The 15,613-nt window shown below is 49.6% G+C and overlaps 1 protein-coding gene across 2 annotated transcripts in view; it reads right to left on the bottom strand.

Moving 5' to 3' along the window:
• PTPRA (protein tyrosine phosphatase receptor type A) overlaps window positions 1-15,613 on the bottom strand; it is a 114,331-nt gene that overhangs the window by 14,653 nt on the left and 84,065 nt on the right. For both annotated transcript variants that reach the window (XM_082281390.1, XM_082281389.1), the window contains 4 exons: window positions 7,537-7,615; window positions 6,751-7,116; window positions 4,755-4,772; window positions 1,239-1,323 (listed from right to left, as the gene is read on the bottom strand). In XM_082281390.1, the coding sequence (XP_082137516.1) occupies window positions 1,239-1,323; window positions 4,755-4,772; window positions 6,751-7,116; window positions 7,537-7,609 (542 nt within the window). In that variant the 5' untranslated portion in view covers window positions 7,610-7,615. The remainder of the gene's footprint in view (window positions 1-1,238; window positions 1,324-4,754; window positions 4,773-6,750; window positions 7,117-7,536; window positions 7,616-15,613) is intronic.

Genomic DNA, 15,613 nt, shown 5'->3' with positions numbered 1-15,613 from the left:
CAGGTCCCCTCCCAGATGAGAGACGCCAGGGTGTCCCACACTTTCTCATGGCTTCAGGAATTAGCTGGTGGGTCCAGGAGGCTGCAGGACCTCTAAAATCCTGCCTGTGGGCAGAGCTTCTCACTGAGCACATCTGGAACAGCTGCAGGAGCCCAGAGCGAGGTGGAAGCCAGGAGAAGCCTTAAGGGTGCTCGCTCTGGAGGACACCCCAAGGAGTTCCTGCTCCCTGGGCTGATCCTGCAGAGAACATAAAGCCCAGGTTGATCCATCCTGCAGCAAACCCCGCTCCATGTGCTTTTAACTTGGAGCAGCTGCTCATGCTCCCTTTGCCTGAAATTCAGAGTTTTGCTGAATCACTGGGCAGTGAACAGAAACCCTTTTTTCCAGGGCTGGAAGCCAGGTAGGAAGGACTCAAACTCTGCTGCTGCTGAACTCCTGAGGCAAAACTCTTCTCAGGTTCACTGCTGTGAGGGCAGGCCTGGAGCCAGGAGACAGAGGGAAGTTTTCCACTGCTAAGGAAATTGTTCTCTCTTTTTTTAATTTTTTTTTTTTTAAGACTTACCTAATCACCAAACTGGTGAGTAAATTAAAATGTCTACTGCAGGTGAATAAAGACCCTCTTAGTTATGCTTTCAGGAGCTGGGAATGCTTCATTTTGAGCAGGGCAGATGCTTGGATTTTAAAAAATGGACCTAAGAAGGCTTTATTGTGCTGTAACTCTAATTACAGCATCACCTAACACTCCTCACAAGCTCCTGCCATTCACAGGGAAAGGTGCACAGGGACCATGTCCAGGTTTGGTACCCAAAGCAGAGCTTGGGTGTTGGATCCTGCTTGATATCAAGATGGGAATCAAGGAGTAACACATGGAAAGCACTTTGTGGCTGTGCTCAGCCTCCCTGCATTACTCAATCCATCATCTGCAGCCTCACAAGGAAACCTCACCTGCTTTTCCCCACTCTGACAGGGCTTCAGTTCATTCTACCCCACTAAAATGTGACATTTTGAGAGGCAGAACAGGAATTCCCCACATGAGGAGCAGCTTTGCAGAGAAAGGAATAAGCATCATTCACCAGATAACCCCAAACATCATTTTCATTCATTGTCCTTACAGGTTTCTTTTCAAAGCACCAGCTGTGTCAGCCTTTAGCCTGGGAGACAGCACAAAAGGCTCATTCCTGTTCATTCAGGAATTATTTCTGTCAAACAAGGGAATCCAGCATTAAAGCAGCTCTTACCTCAACATGTACAGAACAATAATAATAAATACTATGACTAGGAGGGAGGACAGGGCCACCATCACAGCTATAATTGGAGTCTCATCTGCAAGAGGAAGAGAAAGGTGTGGTTATGGACATGGAGAAACATCCAGAGCCATCATTTGACAGAGCAGAGTTCTACAATTCCTGCTTGAAAACCAATTCTGTTGATGATATTAGCAATAAAAACAGAATAAATAATAAATAGTATTAAGTGATGTTGCATTTTTTCAGTCTGAGAGTGAAGACAGCAAAGGACCTGAGTGAGCACCACGTGCCTCAGACACTCCCAGGTCAGATTAAAACCTGAAACCACCACTCAGAGCACCTCAATCTTCTCCAAGGGCTGCTCACTGTGAAGTTGTGACCTTGCAGATGAAAATGGTGATGGAGAAATTTGGGACTGGGCTATTTTTGGGGGGTTTCTTCTGCACAACTGAATGTGTGCACAGTGGCCCAGCAGCCACGAGTAGAAATATCCTCTGTCAGCTGGTGATCCACAAAATTTTCTGCCTGAGACTTAAGGGTCCAGAGAAGTTCCTAACAGACCCATGAGTTTGGTATAATGTGATAAGGAACTTTTAATTAACATGGGTGGAAACAGTGGCCTCTGTAGGATCCCACAGACACTACATTTGTAACGCCACCACGATTTTGCTTCCAGTTCCTTGTCCAACAGGACAAGAGGACAAAGCTTCCTGCTGCCCCCAGGGTGAGATTTGGTGTGAACCAGGCTGCCCAGAGGAGCTGTGGCTGCCCCATCCCTGAACTGTTCAAGGCTGGATGGGGCTTGGAGCAACCTGGGCTAGTGGAAGGTGTCCCTGCCCATGGCAGGGGGTGGAACTGGATGAGCTTTAAGGTTCCTTCAACCCAAACCATCCCGTGATTCTGTAATTATAGAGTATTTTGGGTTGGATGTGACCTCCAAAGATCATCTAGTCCCACCCCCTACTCTTTCCTGCCTGGAAATACAGAGTTTAGATGGCAGGAGATGTCAGACACTGCCAGGCCACCGAGTGTGGCCCAATCTGGCTCCCTTGCAGAAGCTCCTCAAGGGCAGGTACCTCACAATTCCCTTGCAAAACCACTTAGATTAGTCTGAAACATTCCCATCCTCCAGACCCACAGCAGATTTTTTTCCTTTAAATAAGCCATTTGTATCCTGTGCTGGAGGTCGGTGAATCAGTGGTCGGTGCTGGCAAATCACCCAGCTGGCTTGGAAGCCAAGCAGCTCCAACCAGGGAGGAGAATGGCCCTGAAGGGCATTTTTTCACATAAATGTGGATGCCAGCCATGCCAGCTGGGGTTATTTCCATTTTTCATCAGCTCCCTCCATCTGAGGGGGCCACCACACCGTGTCTACACAGCCCCAAGAGGCTGCAGGCCACGACCCCTCTTCCCACCTTCTGTGCATCCATTTCCCTGCAGATTCCTGCTCCATGTGTCTCACCAATTTCAACCAGCAGATTTCCTTGGGTGGGGTTTATTTTGTCCATCTCTGAGCTACCCAGGGGCACTCTGATTATATTTCTGTGTTTGTCCCTCTGTGGTGTGAGGCCTGGGAAAGTTATTTCTATTAAAACATGTGATTTTTGTGTAACGATTTCAAGGCAATGACCTAGTGTGGCAAATTAAAAAAAATTTGCCTGCCTTGGCTGGAGTTAAGCTCAGCCTAACCAGTGCTGAGCCAGGCTGGAGCCGCAGGGCAGTGGCGGCTGGTGATTTGTGAGAGAGGTGTGATTTGTGGGCAGGGGTGGCTCTGGCAGCAGGATGCAGATTTGGGGGCAGGAGTGGCTCTGGCAGCAGGGTGCAGGGAGTTTGGAAGGTTTGGGGGTTTCCTTGTAGCTGTTCTTTTGACACATCTGGTGGGATGAGGAGTTGGAGCTCTCCTACTCCTAAGGGCTCACCCAGCAAAGCCCAGGCAGGAAACGAGCTGGAGGGTCCCCAGCTGCTCCCTGCCAGCCCTGCTGAGCTCTGCCAATGCCCCCACAGCTCCTGCCCTGCTCCAGCCTCAGCCTGAGGGTTTCATGCTGGCAATTCACTTGGAAAAGGGACAAGGATTCAACCTTCAGCTCCCACGGCGCTGGAGCACCCACCGCAGTCCAGAGCTTGGAAGGCTGGTTAAATCTCATCAGGATGGTTAAATCTTGTCCTGGCTCCTCTGAGGAGCCACCAAACCCTCCTCTGGTGCTGGGGATCATGTCCCAGCTGGAGGCAGAGGTGCTCTGTAGGGGTTTATAGGCTGTTCCCTGCAGAAGAGAGAAACCCATCCCTGCTCACAGCTGGCAACATCTGCCCACAAAACCAGTCACAGAATGGTTTGGCTTGGCAGGGACCTTAAAGATCATCCCATTCCACTCCCTGCCATGGGCAGGGACACCTTCCACCATCCCAGGTTGCTCCAAGCCTGGTTTGGACACTTCCAGGGATGAGGCAGCCACAGCTTCTTCGAGCATCCTGTGCCAGGGCCTCACCACCCTCACAGGGAAGAATTTCTTCCCAGTATCTAATCCAAACTTACTCTCACTTCAGAAGCCATTCCCCCTTGTCCCATCACTCTATGCTCTTGCAAAAGGTCCCTTATTAATATCAGCAATATTAATATAAATCTTTTTAGGAAGTCAGATGTATTCCTGTTTCTTGTTTCTTTGCTCTCAGGAGCAGGGATGAATGACAGCAGAGAGAGCATCAAATCAGACCTAAGCCAGGCCAGATCCGAGGGAATTACACTGAGCATTTCTACAGAGGCTTGGCCACAATTTCAAACGAGTTCCCTCGGACCTGCATCCCTTTCATTGCCTCTGCTAAATGTGTGCTGGCAGTCAGTGCTGCAGAGCATCTGCCTGTTCCCTGCACCATCAGTGGGCCGGGTGAGCCAGGCGCAGCAAGCAGCACAAGGCAGAGTTTGCAAAGCTGCAACACCCAGCTCCTTCCTCCAGGTGGGAGCCAGTCCGGCTCCTGGAGTGCTAAAGCCATGAGTAATTGCAAATATTCTGGTAGAGATGCCAGTTTGCAGAGCTGAGAGATGGAAAAACGTCCCTGAAGTGCTGTTCTCTTACAAGAAATGGATTTGTGTTACTGCTTGCCAACAGAATGAAGGAGAATAATAATTATTCCCATCATCTGCAGGACGGGTTTGGCTCAAATCACGTAAGTCACAGTCAATAAAGACATTCAGGAGAAAAAAAAAACCAAAAGGAAATTTCCTGAATGGCTTCTTAGACTTTGGTCATCCAGCTCTAGGGACATGCTGACATTCTCAGAGCAGGAACAATTTGTATCTAATAGTACATGTACAAATTGGAATGGGATTGTTTCATTCTAAAAAGAAAAGCCCAATAGAAATTAAGATATCAGCATGTCACCAGCTCTTCTGAAGAGCTTGGGAGGCCTCGTAAAAGCACATTTGGAAGTCCTAAGGAGAGCTCTCTGATAGCAGAACACTTCTGGAAATGTTTTTACTGACTAAAGAGCAATGAAATATAAAATTCTTACCTCTTCTGTCAGAGTTACCTGTAGGAAAAGAAAACAAAAGTCTCTTAGCAACAAAAGGAACAAGACATTTTAATAAGTCAGGAAGGATCAAAGACCAAGACAGGAACAAATTTAGTAACTCTGATCATCTGCCCGTAAATCTTTCCTTTAAAACACCAGCTATAAAGCCAGGATGTTAAAATGAATTTCTGAGTAAGGGAAAAGGAACAAATCCCGAGTTTTTATCAGCAGAACAGGGAGCTGAAGCCAAGCTTTAACACCAATAAACACAACTTACTGTTTAAACCCATAACCAGCAAGTCACTGGTGTAATTCATTAGCACTTAAATACCGAGAGATAACACTGGTGCATAATTTTAAGAGAGTGGCTGAGCCAAGAGTTCAATTAAGAGCAGCTGGGCTCAGGGATGGGGGCGAGGAGTATCCAAGGAAAGTCTCTACCTGCTGGGTTGGATGTCTCATCCAGAGGACACCGGAACAAACCCGTGCCAGGGAGAGCAGAGCCCGGCTCTCCTGGGGCAGTGCTGCTGGCACGGGCACCCCGTGGCCATGATCTGTGTGTGAAGAGCTGCAGTGCAGGGCTGAGGACAATCCTGGTGGGTCTGGACGTGGAGGAACTGCCTGTACAACGTGTGACCTTGTGCCCCAGTCCCCTCTGTGAGCACCACTTAATTCTTCCATGACTAGCACCTGCATTTCCCATTAAATCTAATGGCAAGGGCAGCCCTAGCACTGATTTTGCCCCTTGACAAATTACTTGAGATAAAGGAAGAAGTAGGTTTGGTCATTTGTTCTCAGGGCTGCCATCAAGTGAGAAGCCACTTCTGGCCTTGATGGTGCAATGGCCAACGTGTCATGGCACACACCAGGTAACCCAAGTCACAAAAAGGCAAAAGACACACAAAAATAATAAATTCAGTCACTCCCCACCCCCAGCAGACATCATATTACAAAATCCAGGTATTAGCAGCACTTAAGGCTTTTGCCTCCATCTCTCTCATTTGAAGGCTACATTTATTCCAAACTTGCCCCACACTTGTGTCTAAGGCTATGCTGGACTCCTTCACTCTGCAAAAAAGGATTCGTGCTGGGAAGGAAGGTGGATGAGCTCAGGGGTGGCAGAACACTACGAAAGCTGGGTTGTGAACTTCCTTCAGCCACATCCCTTCCTCTGCTGGTAGCAAAGACAACTTCACTGCAGCTTCAGGGGCTGTGGCTTCCAAAGATTCCCAGAGGAAGAGGGCAGACACATCTCACAGACGTGCAGAGATACCCAACACCCAACATCCCTTGGGAAATTGGTTGAGGAATATACACTTGACACCTCCCTGCACTAACTCCACCATTATCTTGTTTCAGCGTTTCCTACCCCACCACCAAGTCATCAATCCTGCTTTCCCACTAAATCCCAAGGTCTAGCAGGCACTGCCATCTTCCTGTTGCAACTTGGAGACACGCAGTACCAAAACTGGGTCTCAAACAATACAGTGAGCAAGCCATGGCTGAAGAGTCACAGCTCAGCAAAGATTTCTGGTCACCGCAGCCTCTTTTTGCCTGATTTTTCACTCTTAACCTGCACTGAGCAGCCAAACTACACTTTATGGGGCCACTTTCCTGATGTGCCAAGAGGGGAATGAGATCAGGATGGCATCAGAGACAACTCTCTCTCATCTGGACTTTTCAAAGATTAAAATCACCCAAGTAATGGGTAAAATTCATAATGTAAGGAGAGAATCAGAGAATAGCTTGGGCTGGAAGCAAAGATTCTCTAGTGCATCTGTGGATATCTTTCACTAGATAATCTTGGCCTAACCCTTTGGTCAGATAAATCTCTTCTGATCTGGGCCATTCAGGGAGTTCTATTGTTTCGTATCACCATGGAATTGGCCCCAAAGTGGTTTTTTGCTCCATTTTGCTCAGCAAAACAAAAGAAGAGCAAAGAAACAAACCCAGAGGCAGGGTGGCCTGGAGAAGAAGAGGTGGGGGAGGTGCCTACCATTGTGGGAAGCAGAAGAGGTCTCCTGTGTTGTCACCACCATGCTGAAATTCCTCTCTGTCGTCTCTGCCTCCGTGCTGGGGACAGTGGTGCGTGGAGCTGACGGCGTCACGCTGGGGAGCAGGGACAGGGCTGGAGGCACAGGCACAGTTGTCCCCGGGGTGGAGGAGATGTTGAGGCTGCCAGTGGTGGTGCTGGGGGAGATCCTGGCAGCTGTGGTTGGAGGAGGCTTTGGCGCCGTGGTAGAAACAGTCCCTGGAGTGCTCATGTTGAGCCTGTTCGTGCTCGGTGTGGTCCCATCCTCAGGACCTGGTGTGGGAGCTTTGGTGGGGCTCCTGGGGGAGGTGGACACTGTTGTGGGTGGCTCTGAGAAGGGAAAAGCACAGGGGAACCTCTGTGAGATTCTTTTCTGTGACACTCAGGGGTTTAGATGCTGAAGATTCATGTGACTGCAACTGTAAGGATAAAACAACCAACAAATCCCGAGCGCAGGACAGGGAATGCTCTGCACAGGAGGTGATGCAAATGTCATAAAAATATAACCTCAGCAGGTGCTATTTATGGGGAGGTACAAACATTAGAGCCCCTGGACGTGAGGATCAGTATCAGTCAGGGGTAAAACCTGTGGGCCCCATTTACGAGCACCCGAAGCTCACCAATACCCTCTTTCCAATACTTTATGTTACAGCTCCGTGGAGGGCAGGAGGAATAAGACACTGAGCATGTTCACCGTCACTCCTCTGATCTTAAAGATGGGATAAAGGAGAGATGAGGAGCACAGCTTACCTGTTGTAATGTTGTTAGCACCTACACTTATCAGGCCACTTCCGAGCAAAAGGAGAAAGAACCACAAATCCATGTTGACCTGGGGAGGAAAGCACAGAACACTTATTTAAACCCTCAGGCAACATCATCCCAAAATAATCCAAGGTGGGGGACATCGCTGTGCATCTTGTAGAGCTGGGAGGGAGGAGTGGAAGCGTGGCTGGAGTCCCTGCAGGCATCTGGAGGGGAAGGATTTATGGGTGTGTTCATATGACCCCAACGGGAGAGCACATGGAGAGATCCCAGTCTGGTGGAGCAGCAAAGGTGTCCATGGATGAAGCAGGGAATGGGTGAACTGTGGGAGAGCATGAGAGGAACAAGCTGAGCAGTAAAACCAAGTATCTGGTCTTAAAGGTGATTAATAAATTCTTCATATAGTGGTCTGCAAATGACTGCACTTCGAGCAAACTCAGGTGAAATTTAGGTGAAGACCACGGCAAAGAGCCTGGATTCCAAACTCCCCAGAATCAGAGGCAGGAATGACAGAGAGGTCAGCTCCCCCTGGCTCACTGACACCTGAAATGTAACTGGGCAGGGGCAGAACACTCAGCTCCACTCAAACCCCGTTGGATCCCCTGTGTGTGTGGACAGAACAAACACCCACAAACAATCCAAGAAGATCAGCAAGCTCAGGCTGCACACCCGTACTGTACGTGCTTCCCAGGAAACGTCCAGCAAAATTACAGGACGATGACATCAGTAAAATCATTTCCCCCCAGCCCTTTTAAATACAAGATTTTTATGCTGATTTCTTTCCTCTGGAGACCTCAGAAAGCTCCTGAGAAACTGCTATCATTATCTCCTCCCAAACACCTACGGATCCAGAGGCCCAGAGCTGTGAGGTATCATCTTGCTGGCCCGGACAGAGCCCAGAGCTGCCAAGCCCAGACCAGCATGTGGCCACAGGGCCTCCCAAGGATGGGCAAATACCTCTCCTCTGCTCCAAGCCCAGAGAGGGCTCAGAAACAGCTCTGCTCCGTGCCATGGGCCGGAAGCTGCCACACGACTCCCATCCTTCAGGCTTTTGTCCTGTGTCCAGTTGCATCTCCAGGATCTCCCGGGAGAGAGCTGCGAGACCTCGCTGCCAAGTCAACCTGAGGTGCTGCCAAGAATGGGTTTTATTCCCTCCCCCTCTAATAGATCTTGTGTTGTTTGTGCTTCTTCTATTCATTTAAATCTGCTTCATCTAGACCCATCCCAAACTCCGGGCAGAAGGACAACGCTGAAGTCATCCACGCGCTGGAAACGGTATCAGCAATACAAGATCCTCCCACCCCACCCGGGAGTATCCTCCCACCAGCACCACCTACTTACATGTTTTTCCTCCCCCTCCAAAAGAAAACCTGGCAAAAATCGACCTTACTCAGTGACCAAAAGGTCAGACAAACCCTGAACCAGAAGGAAACCAAGCTCTGGAGATAAGAGCTTTCCGTAGGCTCCGTCCGTGGCCAGCCCTGCTGCTGCAAGCTGTGCAGGGCTTTCTCCAAGGGTCCCACTGGCGGGAGCAGTCAGCATTCCAGAGGGTTTCATCACCAGTTAAAATATCTGTCTGCATGAATTTGAACTGATTGGGTCCTCCTGTCACTGGTGAGAGCAGCACTGGTCCTGCAATGCCTCCCCCACGCTATGCTCCAGGGTGGGATGAGGGGAAAAACCCACGACCAGTAGTTGGATGGTTTGATGACATGTTCCGCTCTTGCTAATTAACACACCTCACAGCCACCTGCCAGAGTCTGAGATGAGCCTGGTCTACACAGGTTTGGCTTTGGGGAGAAAATCCAGTATTTATAAGGAATAAATTCTTCCCTGTGAGGGTGGGGAGGCCCTGGCACAGGGTGCCCAGAGAAGCTGTGGCTGCCCCTGGGTCCCTGGAAGTGTCCAAGGCCAGGCTGGACAGGGTTTGGAGCAACCTGGTCCAGCGGAAGGTGTCCCTGCCCACGGCAGGGGTTGGAACTAGATGGTTTTTAAGGTCCCTTCCTACCCAAACCATTCCGTAACTCTATGATCTTTGTAACTCGCTGCAGGAGGCAGGTTGTCCAAGCATTCCACTACAGAATCCAACAGAAATAAGGTGCTCATCCTGACGGGACCTGCCTGCAAAAGCAGGAGGAAGTTAAGCCCACACTGAAACTCCAGAGAATGGAAATGAAGGCACTAAGATGCTCTGAAAACCTCACAAGGGCTGATGAAAGCATCAAGGTCTCATCATCACAACCACTTCCCTTGCTGGGAGCCCATCACTGCCACAGCAAGGACACAATGGCAAGGGAAAGGGAAAGGCTTTGATCTTTGGGAAATACTGCTAGGAAAAAAGTGACCACTTGCTGTATTTTGATGAATATTTGCACAGAAACACCATTCACAAAGGTGGATGTGGCTCCTTTCTGTTTCCCCAACTTGTTTCTGAGTTCCCTTTCATTTGGGGTCCCCATTCATTTGGGATCCCCATTCACTTGGGATCCTGTTCACTTGGGATTCCCATTCATTTGGGGTTCTGTTCGTTCGCGATCCTGCTCCTTTGGAATCCCATTCGTTTGGCACTCCCATTCATTTAGTATCCCATTAATTTAGGGTCCCTAATCACTTGGGGTCCTCATTCATTTGGGATTCCATTCATTTAGGATTCCCATTTATCTGGGATCCCACTCATCCCATTTCTGCTCCCGTTCCAGGCAAGCTGTGCCAGAGCCTCCCCATATCCTCACCACACTTTCCCTTGATATCAAAGCAGGACACAGAGGGTGGGAGGAAAGAAGGAAAAGCTGTGAATCTTTTCTCTGCTCCCTATTATAGGGAAATAACCCACAAAGGATAAAAGAGCTTGGGCTTATTTCCATGACAGTGATTGCTACATGAATGAAAGCTATGGGAGATTCCTGGACTAGCTGAGAAGCCCCTTTGGGATGGTGGGATGATCACAGAATCATTTAGGTTGGAAAAGACCCTTGAGCTCATCAAGTCCAGTCATCGACGAGGGTCCCTCCTTCGCTGAGCCGGCAGTGCAGCTCCGATGCCCTGGGATTACATCAGCGGGCAGGGAGCTCTAAACCCCCCTTGATTCTACATTTAATCAGTTCATTGATCCATGAGTGGATTGCAGGAGGAGGAAAGGCTTGGCAAGGGGAGATAATGCTGGACTTCCCTGAGCCTTGCCCCGCTTTCGTGAACGGAGCTGGATGCGGGCGGTCCATGCAGAACCTGAGTTTTTATGGCTTTATTGCTGTGACTGTCAGAAGGAACAGGATGCTGGGAGCATCCCAGCTTGCCGTGCACATCATTACCCAAAAATCCAAATCCCGGGAGCTACTCCTGTGACCAGCAATCCGCTGCCAGAGCTGCTTTATCACCTTAAAACTGGATCCGGAGCAGGGAGCAGGCAAAGAGCCCTGCGCCAGGGGAGGGCTGTGCCAGCCCAGCTCGCAGTTCCCAGCCCCTGCTCTTAAATGCTCCCTATTCCCAAAAGCAGCATAAATAAATGCCAGTGGTTCGCCGTTCCCCGCTCCTTAACATAAAAGGCCTTGGGAGTCCTACCCCAAAGCTGGAGAAACCCGAGTCTCCCTTCCCCCTCGGCTCCCTCCCTGCTGGTTTCGGAAACAGAGAGGAAATACTTGTAATGTTATCAACATAAACACAGCTCTTGGCCGGCTGCAACATCCTGCGAGCACTGCAGAAAAACACCCTGACGTCAGGGCGCCGGCTCTGCCCAGGAGAAAGGAGCCGGCTCCGGCACTGCTGCTCCGGAGGGTCAGGATGCTCGGCATCGTGGCTTTGTTTGAAACCTTCTTTTCCAAAGATCAGGGCAGGAAACCTTGATAGTTGTCACTGATGTGCCCATAAATATTATATATATCTGTATTTTTATATAGATAGATATGTATATATATATGTGTATATATATACAGATAGTGCATGTGCACTGCACTCTTCCGTAAACTGCTCAGGATCTTCCTTATAGGAAAGGCTGGATTTTAAGCTGCAGGATGTATGTTTTAAAAGAAGCAGATCTTGTCAAGATGATTGATGCTGGAGGGGGCAACAAATAAAGGAAATAATCTCTTTATAAAGTAATAAGTGGCTTCAAAATGCGTGTGCTGGTGCTACAGCGGGGGTCAGGCTGCAGGATCACCCCGCCGCGCTTCCAGAATGCAAAGAATTAGTGTTTATAGCTGCAGAAACTGCCCAGATCCAACCCGGATACAGCCGTCCACAATCAAAGGCAGGATTTACCCCCACCTCTGACATATTCCTAATTCCTGGAAAATGAGGCAATCTTTTTCTGTGTGCAGTGAGGAGACACAACCTGAATTCTAACCAGCTTTCCCGGGACCCCAGCAATCTCTGCTGTCATCAGGAGGATGCTGAAAGGCAGTGGCTCAACTGAGACTGCCTGACTGCCTCATGCTGGCTCCAACTGCAGTGAAAAATAATATTCAGTTTTCCTTTTTATTTGTTGGCAGGGGGAAAGGGTGCAGAACTGGGAGCAAGGCTGGCTCTTTGAAGCAGTTCACAGTAGGGCGAGAACAAGTATGAGCATAAAGAAAGGGGAAAAAGGTCATTTTTTTATTCTTTTTGGTGGCAGCAAGCCATCACCATGGCTCAGCCACCCTGGAAAACAAACCTGTCTTCCCTCTCCCCCTCCCTGCTCCTTTAAAATCCTGTTTGTGAATTTCCAGCCTCTCACTGGAGCTGCGATCCACGGCAGAGTAGTTTGTCCGACAGCAGGGCGACTTCATCATAACCCCAAACCTCTCGTGTTGGATGAGATGCAAAAGGATGTAAAAACACACATGGAATAGCCGAGGGCTGCAGCGAGTTGGCCATCACAGGGAGAGAATTGAATTTAGGGAGGAAAAAGGGTTTTGTTGCACTAAAGCGCAGTGACTAATTCCTTGCATGTGTCTCTGAAGCTGAAGCAAGGCCTTTGATGTGTCACTGAACATTATTCCCCCACCCTCTGCTTTTCCACTCTTCACCAGAAAAGATGAATCACAGCAGCCATTCACCCTTTCTGAAAATCCATTTAGTTTTCTTCTTTCTTCTTTTTTTCTTCTTTTAAATAAACAGGCGGCTTCCACACGAGCGACAGCCCCTGAACGGAACGGGGCAGGAGGAAGAGGATGAGCCTGTGGGAAGGGCCTGGAGCGTGGCTTTCTCCACCCACTCAACCTTCCACAAATCACTGCTTTCCTGCACATCAGGATTTGCTCATGGCATAGTTTGGAAGGCACCTTAAAGACCATCCAGTTCCAACCTCCTGCCATGGGCAGGGATACCTTCCACTATCCGAGGCTGCTCCAAGCCCCATCCAGCCTGGCCTTGGACACTTCCAGGGATCCAGGGGCAGCCACAGCTTCTCTGGGCATCCTGTGCCAAGGCTTTAACAACCTCACACTAATGAATTTCTTCACCTAATTCTGCCTTCTGGCAGTGTGAAGCCATTTCACCCTGTCTCATCACTCCAGGCCCTTGTCCCAAGTCCCTCTCCAGCTCTCCTGGAGCCCCATTAGGCACTGGAAGGTGCTTGAAGGCCTCCCTGGATCCTTCTCTTCTCCACGTGAACACCTCCAGCTCTCCCAGCCTGGCTCCAGAGCAGAGGGGCTCCAGCCCTTGGAGCATTTTCACATCCTTCAGTCCAACAGGTGAGCATACACTCATCTTACCAAGAGCACAGTACGTGCAAGGAGGGAACCCAACCCTATTACCACCTGGATTTCTGGTCACCCAGAAATATCTGTCACTGTTAGGATGATGATAAAAACTGCTGGTCTGAACCAGGATGAGCCTTTCCCATGGATATGAACTTTAGTGAGATGTTATCCCACCCCATGGTGATCCTCTCTCAAAGCCCCCCTGGCAGCAGCAGCCACATGTGCAAAGCCATCGTGGGGGAATGGAGAGGATCAGGTGTTCACCAGCCAGAACATGGAAGGAGGTTCCCCAAGCAGGTCCAGGGAGGGGATCCTGCCCCTCTGCTCAGCACTGCTGAGGCCACACCTGGAGCAGCGGGTCCAGTTCTGCCTCCCCAGGACAGGAGGGACATGGACAGACTGGGGAGAGCCCAGTGAGGGGACTGGAGCATCTCTGCTCTGAGGAAAGGCTGGGAGAGCTGGGACTGCTCAGCCTGGAGAAGAGAAGGCTCTGGGGCCTCATCCCTGTCCATCGACACCTGCAGGGAGGGTGCAGAGAGGATGGAGCCAGGCTCTAGCCAGTGGTGCCCAGGGACAGGACAAGGGGCCATGGGCACCCACTGACCACAGGAGGGTCCTTCTGAACATCAGGGAACACGTTTTGGCTGTGGAGGTGACCAGGCCCTGGCACAGGTTGTCCAGGGATGTTGTGGAGTGCCCTTCCTTTGAAAGATTCAAAATTTGTCTGGACACCGTCCTGTGCAACCGGATCTGGCAGCTCTGCTGGTGTGGGAGGTTGGATCAGGTAACTTCCAGAGGTTCCTTCCAAAGTCTATCACTGTGATTCTGTAACTGACTGTCCTGCAAACTTTTCAAAAAGCAAAGCTGCTGGGATTGAAGCTCATAGTGGAATAAGAAAGCACCCAGCACTGAGTAGGAGACCCCTACACTGTGCAGGCTGTTGGAAGGGATACACAAGGATCACCAAGTCCAACTCCTGATCCTGCACAGGACAACCCCAAAAATCACACCATGTGCCTGAGAAAAATCACACCATGTGCCTGAGAAAAAATCACACCATGTGCCTGAAAGCATTGTCCAAACACTTCTGGAACTGAAAAATAAACTGATGAGATTTTCAGCAAAAAACCCCAGAGAAAAACAATAAATGTGGGTGTTTTTAGGACATGAAATATTCAATTTCCTACAAAGATGCAGAAATGTTGACAGTGGGTACCAGTCACTGAACCACAGAATGGTTTGGTTTGGAAGGGACCCCAAGGATCATGCAGTTCCAACCCCCACGATTCCTCGTCTGTAACTGGCACGTCAGACCTTACCCTTCGGTATTATCTTGCTTTTAGGAAAGAAATGTGTCCCTGTATGTTTAAAAACAAGCAAATACTAACAAAGAGCCTACAGACTTGATGGTCTCATGATAAAATTATGGATGTAAAAGCCAGGGGATGAGGCTCCATCCCTGGATGAAGCCAGGAGCAGATCTGCGGCACATCTTAGACCAAGGCCCTTGAGGATCCTTGTCCATGGAGCTGCACAGAAGAGCACCCCTGTCACAGCCTGGAAACTGCCCGAGGTGCCTCGGAGGGGAAGCACTACAAATACAAATTATTTTCCTAATAATAATTTTACTAATAACTCTCATAATTAGAACAGGTTTAATTCGCCCTCAGCCACTCTTTTCTCCTGGCGCCACAGATGTGTGATCGTGGGAATATGTGCCAGTTGCTACTGCAGAATAAACTGGGATGGCTTGGGGAATAAATTATGGATGAGACAGAGGGGATGAAAAGCTTCCTGGGCTTGTAGCAGTGGAGAATGACCAGCTGGAGAGGGTTTCCCAAAGGACAGAGCATCGAGGTGGGACAGGTGAGAGCAAGAGAAGGGGAAGTTTTGAGAAGGAGAGCAGAGAGCTAAGCTTGAGGGAGCTGTGCGAGCAGGGAGGAGGAAGGTGAAGGACAAACTCCAAGCTGTCACCACGAGGAAGGTGCTGGGACTGGAGGGTTTTTTGCTGCAGGTGAGGGATGGGAGGCATCAGAAGCTGTGCTGCAAAAGGGAGAGGGAGGTGAGACCTCCTCTGGGATGATTAACACAGATCTGCTGAAGAAACGCCCTCAGAGCTTGTAAAAACCCCTGGCTAGTATAAGAACACTCTCCTGGTGTCCTTTCCCCATGGGATCAGCACTGCAGCTGCAACACGGCACTGGGAAGTGGAGAACAACCACCAGAGAGGCACGGGAGAAGCTGGCTCAACTCATTATTCAAAATCCTTAATTAATAATCAAAACAAAAAAAGTCAAGGCATACAGGAACATATTTCCTTAAATATTCCGTTCTAGGGTGTCCCCTCCGAAGTCCCAGGCGTGTACAAAGGAAACACGAGCACAGTTCAC

This window comes from Coloeus monedula, assembly GCF_965178545.1.
Source record: "Coloeus monedula genome assembly, chromosome: 5".
Classification (NCBI taxonomy): domain Eukaryota; kingdom Metazoa; phylum Chordata; class Aves; order Passeriformes; family Corvidae; genus Coloeus; species Coloeus monedula.
Note: the sequence above shows the minus strand (reverse complement) of the source record. Positions and strands in the feature narration are given on the sequence as shown.